At 33.0% G+C, this 13,172-nt stretch overlaps 2 protein-coding genes across 7 annotated transcripts in view; both read right to left on the bottom strand.

Annotated features, from left to right (window-relative positions):
- Positions 1-703, bottom strand: part of LOC145333082 (inhibitor of nuclear factor kappa-B kinase subunit beta-like) — a 43,905-nt gene extending 43,202 nt beyond the window's left edge. Inside the window, exon 1 of the mRNA XM_080178235.1 lies at positions 633-703. The gene's annotated coding sequence lies outside the window, so the exon portion shown is untranslated. The remainder of the gene's footprint in view (positions 1-632) is intronic.
- On the bottom strand, positions 701-11,856 carry LOC145333086 (EEIG family member 2). Of its 6 annotated transcripts, none has more exons than XR_013884446.1 (11): positions 11,624-11,856; positions 11,237-11,353; positions 9,491-9,598; positions 8,706-8,772; positions 8,159-8,264; positions 7,047-7,161; positions 6,448-6,537; positions 5,872-5,981; positions 5,526-5,648; positions 4,784-4,897; positions 701-4,479 (listed from the first exon to the last, which is right to left on the bottom strand). XR_013884446.1 is itself a non-coding variant. In XM_080178243.1 (10 exons), exons 1-10 carry the CDS (start codon positions 11,765-11,767, stop codon positions 4,840-4,842), a joined length of 1,038 nt encoding a protein of 345 aa, XP_080034369.1. In that variant the 5' UTR covers positions 11,768-11,856; the 3' UTR covers positions 4,780-4,839. The 6 variants fall into 6 exon arrangements, 1 of the variants encoding a protein (XP_080034369.1); XR_013884445.1 differs by having other exon boundaries at positions 701-4,456; XR_013884447.1 differs by having other exon boundaries at positions 701-4,416.
- Between the last annotated feature and the right edge of the window lie 1,316 nt (positions 11,857-13,172).

The raw sequence follows: 13,172 nt of genomic DNA, 5'->3' as shown, positions 1-13,172 counted from the left end.
GATAGGGGATGAATTTCTTTTTTTCTAATATTTCTTATTTTAAAAAATCATTATTTTCTACCTTATACTACATTTCATAATAATTAATGCATAAATCCCTTAAAAAATTGTCAATTTATCAGAATCAATCTTTAAAACAGAAGAAAAGTGCAAAAAAATCGTTTTTCCATTGATTTGTTTTGGATTTGCATATCTTTTTGGTTCACCAGTTTTTACCCAAAATGCTGTTTTTGAGATCTTGTGCTTCATTGGTGCTGATTAATAAAAATCAACGGTGGAAACTTTTAACAAAAAGATGTATCTACATATTATATTTACAGTAAATTCGTCCCAAATAAATAATGAAGCTGCCATTTTGAAAATTTGGATTTGCCTATTTTTTTGGTTCGCAGTTTAGTTATTCATAGCATCGTATTATTTACAGCTTTCCGCGGATAGTGAGTTTTGTTGGACCTTAGGGACAAAAGGCTCGGGCTAATAAAACTAGTATTAATTTAACCTTTTCTGATTACAATTTCTGCTTATTCACTGGGTAACATTTTTAATTCCATTAAATTTCCATAGCTGAAAACCGGTTCTAATCCAAAGGATATTAATCGGTTTCGAAGCCATACTGGAAATAACTATTATACCTTTTCTGATCACAAATTCTGCCTATTCACTGGGTAACATTTTTAATTCCATTATCCTATCTCTGAAATCTAAAATATCACAATAGGTGAATTTTGACTGAATAAGGGGAAAAAACTGGTTCCGTTAAACAAAACAATAATAATAATATTAATACATTACAGCATAGGTTGATAATTTCTATTATGGCTTAGAAACCGATCAATATCCGCTGGTTTAAAACCGGTTATAAGCCATACTAAAATATTATGAATAGCATCGAATTACAGGCAATTTTCTACGAATATTAAAAAAAAATCATAAAATTAATACCAGTTTTGTTAACCCGAGCCTTCGGCCCCTTGGGGTTTACAAAAAAAGGTTTAATTATATATTTTTATTCTATTAGCCGCGGAAAGCTGTCTATTATACGATGCAATAAATAACTATTAATATTTAGATAGATACATACTACATAGGGCATAGTTTTTAATCTCTTATACTTTTCAGAAAAGAGTTTTTAATGAGATAAAATCCACATTTAAGTCTTTTTTTGCCTTTAAAATATTCTTTTAATTTTTTCTATCAAGTTTATTTAGAATTGATTTTCTGGACTCTTATTAAAGATTTGTGAATTTTGTCATCCTTGTTATATTTCTAAAGGCAAAAATATTCTAAAATAGACATTTTTAATATTAAATATAATAGGTAATGATAATAGTTAAAATCTATCACAGTTTAAAAATACATTAATTTTTACACAGATATTTTTTCAAATGGGCACATTTAAAGAATTCTAATCTGAGAAGCGCAGCTATTCTATAATTAGGGTATGTCCGTAGGTCACTAAGTCAAAAATGACCATATTTTTCTTGTTAAATGGTTGTTTTTAAAAGTTATGTAACATAAATCTGAGTTATGACTATAATTTTTTGTTAACAAAACCGAATCAATATTAATTACTGTTTGCTTACAATGATCTAAAGGGATAAGACAATGGTCGATTTATTAATAAACAAGTATAACCCCAAAAGATGATACACAAAATTAACCCTATTGTAGATTAAAATTAGCGGTTGAAACGTTGATGAACCAACCAATCAAAATTCAACATAAGAAGTCAAGACAACGAATAAAAAACTTTGGGGTCTAGTGCAGTGTAATAAACAGCCCAATGTCCCCTCCCTCCCTGGTAAGCTTGTTATTGCTGCGCTGCTTATGAACATAATTGTACTTTATCTTATTATGGGCACATCTATAGAATTCTAATATTAATTTTGAGAAAATTTAATTTTGTATTTAAGTTCTGTTTCTTTCAGGTTTTTTAGAAAGGGTAGGAGAGATTTGTAGAGTTCTTGTAACTTAGGTTTTTTAAAAGAGAAGCTTTTCTATAATTAGGATCAGTCTGTTCGTTAATTTATACATTTTAGAATTGTCCTATTGATTTCAAACTTTACATGACAATTCCTTTAACAGTTAAGTACTAATAAGGAAGCGTAGGTGCTCTATAATCGTTACCAGAAATTCCGTATGTTCTTTAAAAACATGCCGATTTCTAAAAACTTTTTGACAACATCTTTTGAATGATATAATTATCTTATTCAACTGTTTTTTTATTGATGATTCCTAGAACAACAAGATTTCATTTTATTAGCGAAGCATCTCCATAATCAAGTTCTTAAGTATGTCCTTAAAATCAATATTCTGCTTACTAAGTTCTGACAATCTGCAAGTATTGATGTTCTTTTGACCTACCTTCTAAATTTATACCTTCGTTTTTATGAATGTTGTCATCCTTGTTAAAATAGAGCTACATTAAATTACAAGATATCTACTCCCCCCCCCCCCCTATTAGTAACTATTTCTATAAAAAATATCTTTACTCTAAGGGTTTAATATTGATTTAGGTAATTCATTTAAGGCTAGTTAAGTTTTCTATTACAGCTATTTTCTATTATAATTATTACGAGACTATTGGCTAAGTAAGGTAGCTAAATTAACAGGGATCTAAAGGGATAAGACAATGGACGATAATTTGATGTATATCCATAATGAAAAACACAAAATTACGTTCTCTGTAGATTACAATTAGTTGTTGAAACGTTTGGACACTCCCCTTAATGAATTAACCATAGTTTTTATGCCAATTACTGAGAAGACGTTATTATAAAACTTTGGGGACCAGCATAATAAACAGCCTAATGTCCCCTCCCGATTTTGATCCCTTTGATAAGACGAATCTAAAAAAAAATTTTTAACCTACAAATGCACGATTCAAAGGTGGGAAAACGTTAAAACTCAAATTTATATTTTTTTTTAGCAACCTTACTATAACTGATGAACTTCACATTTAAAATGCATAATAACACTGTTATTATTATTAAACTTTTTAGTTGAGAAAAACATGAAATTTAACACCTTTTTCTACATTATACTTTAGATAGGTTTGTTATTTGTATGTTTTTGCAATACAGAGAAAAAGTATTGCCTCGAAACCGATTAATATCCGGAGTATTAGAACCGTTTCTCAGCCATACTGAAAAATTATTTATAGCCCGTGCCTTCGGCATCTCGGTGCTATAAAACTGCTTTAAATCTTGTAATTGTACATATTTTATATCCGCGGAAAGCTGTTTAGTGTTTATAATACGATGCGATAAACAACTATTCTTATTTCTTTTTTTCTGCATTGTAAAACATGTTCTAAAAGGTTTAGGGTCCGACATTTCTTTACTAATCTAACATCTTTTTGTTGTTGAAAGCTTTCAAAGGGGTAATTTTCTAACTAGACATTTATAAAAAGAAAGCAGTTACCATCTAATGAAAAACTAATATTTCTCTAAAATTCTCTAACATTGTTGTTACTGATTAAAACATTTTTGACCTTAATCTTGTTTGACTGAAGGAAAAGTTAAAGATAAAGTTAATCTTTAGATAAAATATCCCTTACTGAATCATTTACACAGGGAGAATTTCTTTTCCAGAATGGCTTCGAAACCGATTACTTTTAACTAAATTAGAGCCGGTTCTCAGCTATACTGAAAAATCATGTAGCATCGTATTACAGACAATTTTCCAAGAATTAAAAATCATAAAATTAACACCAGTTTTGTTAGGCCGTGCCTTCGTCTTCTCGTTGCTACCAAAACAGGTTTTAATCTTTTAAAATTTTGTATCTGTGGAAACCTGTCTAAAGTACGATGGGATAAAAACAAAACAATTCCTTTCTCCTGTACATAATATTGAGAGAGGTAAAAAATTAAAATTGAACTGGTTTAAATAAATATAATACTGAAGTGGGGTAGGGGAATGATATAACATATTTAAAACAAATAAAAATACTTTCCAGTATGGCTTTAAAGCCTCTGGATTAAAACCGGTTCTCAGCCATACTGAAAAATCATTTATAGCATCTTATTACAGACAATTTTTCGTGGATATTAAAATGAAAAATTATAAGATTGAAACCAGTTTTGGTGGTACTAGAATTTGGCTTCTCGAGGCTAACAAAACTGGTTTTAATCTTATAATTTTTCATGTTAATATCTGCGGAAAGCTGTTTATTATACGATGCCAAAAACAAATATTACACACTTAAAACTAAATAATAGCAAACTACATAAAATAAAACAATTAAAATTATCGTCATACTTATTACTATCACATTGTAACCATACTAATTCAAAACATACGAAAACATTAAATTTTTTTTACCTTATTTTTTTGAATAAGGAATTTCAATTTCAATTACAAGTTTTAGGTATAATTTTTATTTAAAATGAAGTTACTAATGCCAATTTTTCTCGTCTTACAGACAGTATTGCATAATCCCAATTATAATCTTTTTCTTTAAAAAAAAAAATCTCAATCCTTTAAAGTAAAAAACAATTTTTTTATTTAATTTATTTACTAACGGCTACTCTCCGAGAAACCTTGAGGGGCACTTAAAAAGGGGGAGATGTCTAACTATTTAAGTTCTAAAAAAAGTGAGACAATCATTTGGGGGATTAGAAGTAGTTTTTGGGAGGGTGTAATTACCCTCCCTCAATATTATATAGTTAAAAACCTTCCCTGGACGTGTGCAAAGTTCCCTTAAACAGAACTCAAATCTTAAGCTACAGACAAAAAACCTTAATACTTTACATAATAGGATATTATTATAAGATATGAATACATAATAGTAATGAATGGATAAGTGGCAAATTTTTCTGGATGGACGGAGATAATTTCTCAACTTTTGTCTATGACAACTTGTTTGAACTGTTTATTAATTCGAGGCTGATCAAACCTAAACAAAAATAAAATTATATTAGAAACAATCATTAAACCGAAAGGGATCTTCAGGGATAAAATAATGGACGATAAGATTTTTTACTTCCCCATTGGCTTAACAACTTTAGGCATTTTTAATGCATTTTGATTGGTTAGTTCGTTAAGTTGGTTGTCTAATTCCTTCAACAACTAATTGTAATCTACACAAGAGGTGATTTTGTGTATCATCATTAGGGATGTACATCAATTAATCGGCCATAGTCCCTTTAGATCTCTGCTCTCAACTCTCCAACTCCAACGGAAGAAAAAAGGACTAGAAACTAACTAACAAAGTATACCTGAACTCTCCATCAGGTCCCAGGTATATCTGAAGTCCTTGAACTCCAGTTAAAGAAAAATGACTAGAAACTATCTTTCTATGCATATTTGAACTCTCAATGACTGGACTCCAGCTTAGAAAAAGGACTAGAAACTAACTAACAAAGTATACCTGAACTCTCCATCAGGTCCCAGGTATGTCTGAAGTCCTTGACTGGACTCCAGCTAAAAGGTAAGGACTAGAAACTATCTATGCACACCTAAACTCATCATAGATTGAACTCCAGCTTATGAAAATGACTAGAAAACTAACTAACAAAGTCTACCTGAACTCTCCATCAGGTCCCAGGTATAGCTGAAGACCTTGACTGGACTCCAGCTGGACTGCAGTACTGGAATCCAGTTCAAGCTCTTTCATCAGGTCATCAATAACCTTCTCAGGGTCAAATCTAATTATAAAGAAAATTTAAGAAATTTTTCTCTTTGAGGGTGGAGGTAGTACCCTCCCACAAAATGGTAATAAATCTTCCTTCAACTTTTAAGATGCTTCGCTATAAAGGAGAACCTTTTCTGTCCAGCAGTGGTTAGCGAGATCCTAGAATACAAACAGAAAGACAGAGTTCCTGTTACTTTTTAGAGATAGATACCTAGTTAGATAGATTATATACATACCTCCCTGAATCCACCCTTCTACGTGTAATGGTTTCTTTATCAAGACTATTAGTATTTGTATGGCCGGTACCCTCCATTCCAACACTACCACTACCAGATGATGATAATCTGCACAATTTTAAAAATTAAATAGTGTCATAAAATTCAGGAAGGGAGAGTGGGGACATTGGACTTTTATTATTATATTGGTACCCAAAGTTTTAAACAAGAGTACTCTTTTGTGGCGAATTTAATTAGCAGTGTCCTAATTTATCAACAAATAATTATAAATTACATTACAATGGGATGTTTAAAAATCGGGTTTGTCATTCATTGGTTGCAATCTTTGGGTACTTTTATCAATTCTTGATTAACTCAAAAAATACCAAAATCAGAGGAATACTTCTCATAGGTCCTGAGAATGTTTATAACTATTTTGGGGGAGGGTACCACCAAAAAATAAATCCCACCCTTAAAAATTCTTTTTTTTCCTTTTTCTTTTAAAATGTAAATTGAAAGTGAGGGTGGACTCCCTTTCCCTCTCAAGGGCCCCAAGAAGCCTTTAGGGGCGTAGTATAGACACTATTTTACATTCCTTTTGCCAGTTTGATGGTGGGTACTGCTGCAACTTGTATGCCCAGTATCATTGTGAAGAGATTCATCTGAACTATGCCGACTCAGAGCAGGCTAAAATATACCTTAATTAGTCCCCAAAGTTTTATTATGGGTACTGCTAGAGTTTGTATGTCCGGTATCATTGTGAAGAGATTCATCTGAACTATGCCGACTCAGAGCAGGCTAAAATATACATTAATTAGATTAGTCCCCAAAGTTTTAATGTTGGGTACTACTGGAACTTTATGACCAGTATCATTGTGAAGACATTCATCTGAACTATGGCGACTCAGAGCAGGCTAAAATATAAAATAATGCATTAACTATCGGTATGGAGGGGACATTGGGCTGTTTATTACACTAGTCCCCAAAGTCTTATAATTTTTTTATTCGTTAGCTTAAAAACCTTGGGGACTTCAGTGAATTTTGATTGGTTGATTTATTAAGTTGAGCGTTTAAACGTTTCAACCACTAATTAAAATCTACAGAAGGGATAATTTTGTAATTTTTGTATTGGGGAGGTATTGTATATAAATTAATCGAACATTGTCTTATCCCTTTAGCTCCCTGAAAAATCTTACTTGGGACGAATTAGAGGAATTGCCAATAGAGTTGCCGGGCTGCGACGTTGAGGAGGAATTTCTGGAGTGGGTCGGGTCTTCTACCCCCATCACATCAGACATGGATAATTTAGCTCTGCAATAGAAAATATTGTTAGATACCTATATCTACAGGAAAGGTAGAGTTTGTAGATAGATAGATAATTTAGCTCTGCAATACAAAAAAGATGAATCGTGGAAAGAAAACAAAGTAGCGGGTTTCGTCGTATTTTCACAGTAGCTTTTGATAGGTTATTTTAGGTTAGTGATTGCCCGCAGGGTGAGAGCCCCCCAGCAAAGGTGCTAGAAATAGGAGTTAAGCTACTGTGAAAATACGATGAAACCCGCTACTTCGTTTTCTTTCCATGATACAAAAAGATTGTTAGATACCTATATCTACAGGTAAGGTGGAGTTTGTAGATGGATCAATATTACATAGATAGCTTAAGAGATAGATAGAAAAACAAATGTGGACAGCTAGATATCCTTAATCCTTATACTAAAGTAACAGGATGTCTGTGTGTGTGTTTGTGTGTCTGCACCGAAGGATCTCGCTAGCCGCTGAACCGATCGGGTTCTCCTTAACAGGGTAGCTTCTCATAGGTCCCGGGAAGGTTTATAACTATTTTCTTGGGGGGGTGTGACACCCCCAACCCACCCAAAAAAATAAAAAATCCTCCCCCCCCGAAAAAAATTTTTTTTTTGAATTTTTTTAACCAAAATTAAAAATGAGGAGGGGCCTACCCCCCCCCCAAAAAAAAATTTCTCCACCTCAAGTGCCCCTAGAGGCCTCTAGGGGCGTAGCCGCTAGTAAGTCATATGTTGATAATTCGGAAATTTCCCAAGGATTGAGGGGATATTGGACTTTCTATTACACTAGTCCCCAAAGTTTGATAGTAACGTTTTTTTAATCGATGACTTTACAACTTTGGAGACTTTAATTGAATTTTGATAAGTTGATTAAAAAGTTAAGTGTCCAAACGTTTCAACCCCTAATTAAATCTACAAAAGGGGTAATTATGTGTATTATTATTGGGGATGTACATCATTAGTCGGCCATAGTCTTTATCCCTTTAGATCCCAATTCTTCCTACCTAGAATTAACAGAAAGAGAATCGGCCCCCGCCGGTTGTTCCTCTTCTCCCGGCAGCTGTATTGGCTGCTGCCGCGTTAACAGCCGCTGGAAATATGGATCACCCTCTAAAATTACAGAACACGGATGAATAGATTCAAAACATCCTAATAATGCAATGATATACTTAATTCATTCTCATAATTATAAGGCATATTTCATTATATAACATCCATAGCAGACAACCGCTTTTATTCTTTTACCTACAATGTTCTATGTATATTTAGTGGTTTAGTTCCGATTTTCAAAACTTTAATTTCCCATCGTTCTCTAAATGTAAGACTAAGGACAGGAAGCTTTTTTCGATTTTGAAATAAAACTTACTTTGTCTGTCAGTTAATGGGTATTTTCAAAAGGTTTCGTGATTTTTTACCATATACTTTCGATAGGTATCTTATATTCTAATGTTCATAATTCTTTCTAATGTTCACTCTGTCCGTTTGTCAATCCATGTTTATTTGTGCTTCGCTACTTATGATTGTTGTCATTCTTGTTAATATGTTACTTACCTTTTAAAGTTATATTTAGCGTCATATTTAACATTGAATTGTCTAATCTATGTGTCTGTTCATATGCCTGAAAATAACAATAATCTGAGAAACAAGGATCTAAAGGGATAACACAGTGGATGATAAATTGATGTAAATCCCCTACCCCATTGATGAGACACAAAATAACCCCTTTTATAGATTACAATTAGTGGTTGAATCGTCTGGACACAGAACTTAACGAATCAACCAATCAAAAATCAATAAAAGTCCCCAAAGTTGTTGAGCAAACGATATCATAAGACTTTGAGGACAAGTGTAATACACAGCCCCTCTCTTCCTGTGAGTGAGAGATAACATGTTTGTCTGCACTTTAAAACCGTTAAAACAATCCCAAATGATCAAAAATACCTAGGTACCTACCCATTTTTTTTAGCAAATAAATTAGAAAAGTGTTTATAAACTTGGGATACCAGCACAATTTACAATGTCCAATGTCCCCTCCCTCCCTGAAAAAGAATGAAATTTTTTACATTAGGAATAGATTCATTCTTTGTCAATTATGTTTTTTTGGTATGGCTTTGAAACCGATCATTATCCGGTGGAATTGAACCGGTTCTCAGTCAAACTGAACAGACAATTTTCCACGAATGCTATAATAAAAATCATAAAATTAACACCAGTATTGTTAACCCGGGCCTTTGTCCCCTAGGGGCTAACAAAGCTTGTATTAATACTATAATCTTTCATTTATTATATATATGAAAAACTGTCTATTATCCGATGAACTATAAATATCTAATTACCTGTAAAATATATCTTTGCGTGGAGGGACCTGCTCCCGCATATTCCGCCAGATCAACGTCAACAAACCCAATTTTGCGAAAATTTTTGCCGCCCTTTTCCTCTTTTCTAATCATTGAAAACTTTAGAAAATTAGATCGGTATTCAGGGGTGTATATTCTGCACAAGATTTATTTTTATTCCCCTGCTACAATTTTTTTATTTTTTTTCCATCTAGTTTTTTCTCACCAAGAAGGGGGGGGGGGAATGGAAAAATATTTAAAGAACTCTATGTTTTATCCCTCCTACCACACATTTTTTTTGGTTTTTTCACCAAGAAGGACGGGGGAATGGAAAAAATGTTTTCAGTTTTTATAATTTTTACATTTTTTTTCCCTCCAACCACTTATTTTTTATTCCCCCCCCCCCCCCCCCTGAGCAGGGGATCCCATGTAGAATATACACCCCAGTCGGTATTTGATGACAGCATTAAAGTAAAATAATAGAGGGGGCACGAGCTCTACTACCCACGAGGTGGAGACCCTTTGCTGACTTTAAATTGTGTCTTTAAACACCAGCCAATTATGTTGGAAATATTATCACAGCCAAGTAGCTACAAAAGAGCAGAAAACAATTTGCTAGCAGACGAAAGAGGTCTCCACCACTTGGTAGTTGTCTGGGATATACGTCTATACTGATAAATTTATTAGTTCAGCAATGACAAGTGAACAATGAAAATTTTACTTTTAAAAAAGGATGACAACATTCATAAAAGAGAGGCAGGGGTGTATATTCTACATGGGATCCCCTTGCTCAGGGGGGGGGGGGGGGGGAATACAAAATAAGTGGTTGGAGGAAAAAAAAAAATGTAAAATTTAAGAAAACTGAAAACATTTTTTCCATTTCCCCCCCCTCCTTGGTGAAAAAAACTTTTAAAAATGTGTGGTAGGAGGGATAAATAAATAAAATATAGAGTTCTTTAAATATTTTTCCATTTTCCCCCTACTTGGTGAGAAAAAACTAGGGGGGGAAGAAAAATAAAAGATTTTGTAGCAGGGGAAAAAAATAAATCTTGTGCAGAATATACACCCCTGAAGAGAAGCTCTACAATCAAAAGGAAGAACAAACGAACAATAACTCTTGTAGAGTATCAGAACTTAATAAGCAGAATATTAATTAGTATGTCTAAAAAAAATTGTCATAAAACTGCGTAAATACAGGATGAATTAAAAGTACATACTTTCATCTAAAGGATTTTATTATTTAGATTACTCGCTTATAATATTTCACCTAGGAATCATTATTGCAAAAATCAGACGAATAGGATATTTAGGTATATATCATACAAATTATGTTAAAAAAAACAGCATGTTTTAAATAGATGTACGGACTTAAGTAACGATTATAGAGTTATTACGCTTCCTAAATCTTACCTAACTGCTCTAGGAATCTTCATGCAAAATTTAAAATCAATAGAAAAGTCTAAATTGAAGTTTTCTATGTTCCTTATTGATATTCGACATTTGCAAGATTCTAAAACGCCCGAAACTCTTGTCATGAGCTTAGAAGTGTTAGAATTGTCCCATCGATTTAAAACTTTGCATGATACCCATTGAAGGGTAAAATAAGCTAAATTACATTTAGTTTTCTATGTTCCTTATTGATATACGACATTTGCATGATTCTTAAACGCCAGAAACTGTTAGCTCTAACATGCAGTGTTAGAATTATCGAATTCAAACTTGATATCTATAGTTTTCTATGTTCCTTATTGATATACGACATTTGCAAGATTCAAGCACGCCCGTGCTGGCGTTCGCGTGCATTTTACAGGGGAAACTAAAATTGTCCCCATATTTACAGGCATGGTTGGATACGTCAACCCTGTACAAAATTATTATTACTGTTTGTTATCTTTATCAGGTTTCCAAATGGATAAGACAATGGCCGATAAATTGATGTACAATTACATCCCCAAATGATGATACCCAAAATTACCCCTTCTGTAGATTAAAATTAGTGGTTGAAACGTTTTGACATTCAACTTGTTGAAATCTAATAAAAGTTTCTAAAGTTGACCCTCTCTACCAATTTTTTCATTTTAATATCTGCGGAAAACTGCAATAATGACTATAACAAACAGCAATAATATTCCTTTTGCTGAAGCCAGTAAAACCGCCGCCATCCAGCTGTCGGATCTTGGCGAACAGGATCGCCTTCCCGAACGTCACTTCCGTTAATTCGTTGATTTTCAGGTCGACTTGGAACTTGTACCGTTTGCGTCGCATCATAAGTGCCATTTTAGGATTTATAAAAAGTTTATAGGGTTGTGATTTTCATACGTTTTATCTGAAATGAAAACAAAGATCTTAAGACATAAGACAATGGCCGATAAATTGATGTTCAACCCCAATGATGATACACAAAATTACCCCACTTGTAGACAGGGGTGTATATTCTACATGGGATCCCCTGCTCAGTGGGGGAGGGGGGGGGGGGAATAAAAAAAAAGTGGTTGGAGGGAAAATATGTAAAAATTAAGAAACCCCACCCCCCCTCCTTGGTGAAAAAAAAACTAAAAAAATGTGTGGTAGGAGGGATAAAATTAAGAGTTTTTTAAATATTTTTCCATTTTCCCCCCTACTTGGTGAGAAAAAACTAAGGGGTAGGGGAGAAATAAAAAAATTGTAGCCGGGGAAAAAAAAATCTTTTGCAGAATATACACCCCTGCTTGTAGATTAAAATTAGTAATACCGTTTGCGTCGCATCCAACGAGCTTTTTATTTGCGGGAGGGAAGGGGGCAGTGAACAAACACCATTTTACCCCTATTAAATCAATGCTTAAGGCTAAAACAATTCGACGGCTTGAGTTAACCTGAAGATAAATATAGGATTAAAATCTATTTCAAGATAAGGAATAGTAAAAATTATGTAATTATAACATTTGTACTTGAAGTACTTTTAAAAATAAAAATTCCATTTTTATATGAATTACATAATCTAATTATTAAAATTAAGATAAATATTATTACTTTACGTTCCCACAACTAGCAGCTGCACCCCTAGAATCTAGGGGTCGGAAGGACATCAAATAGCCTAAAACCATTCAGACTGTTATATTTGTAAAATGTGGAAAAAAAATCTGATCAAAATCATAAGCTACAGACAGAAAAAATGAACAAAGAAAAAAGACGTATTTCAATTACAATTTCAGTTTGTATAGTAATAAATTGATTAATTGAATAACCTCCTTTCTACCATCCTGACTTGTTGTCTCCTTCCAAAGTATCATATCCTTTTTATATTTATTAAAAAATTCATAATAGGGTTCTCTCTCTGCAGCACTCAAATTATTCCACTGCTTCATAAATTCTTGCCATTTATTTTGATCTGTTGATCCTTTAAACGATTTGTAATTTTGCTGAATGTAACAAGCATTTGGAGGTGTGTATCTTTTAGGTTTATCAAACTGTAAACTTTTCAATCTTTCACTTAAATTAGATTCAAGATCTTTCATAATTTTAGCTCTGCCGTCTTTTTTTACTTTTTGTTTCCATTTTTCAAAATCTTGTTGGGTTTCCTCAAACTTTTTCTCAAGAATACTTCTTTCCTTCTCATTCATTGCCTTAAATTCTTTAGAAGCTTTTTTCAAGGACACATCCACGGAAACCTTATTTTTCATAGCATCTGCCATCTATAAAATAA

Source organism: Acartia tonsa, chromosome 12, assembly GCF_053477335.1.
Source record: "Acartia tonsa isolate MP-2025a chromosome 12, ASM5347733v1, whole genome shotgun sequence".
In the NCBI taxonomy this organism is placed as follows: Eukaryota; Metazoa; Arthropoda; class Copepoda; order Calanoida; family Acartiidae; genus Acartia; species Acartia tonsa.
This window is presented reverse-complemented; position numbering and strand designations above follow the sequence as displayed.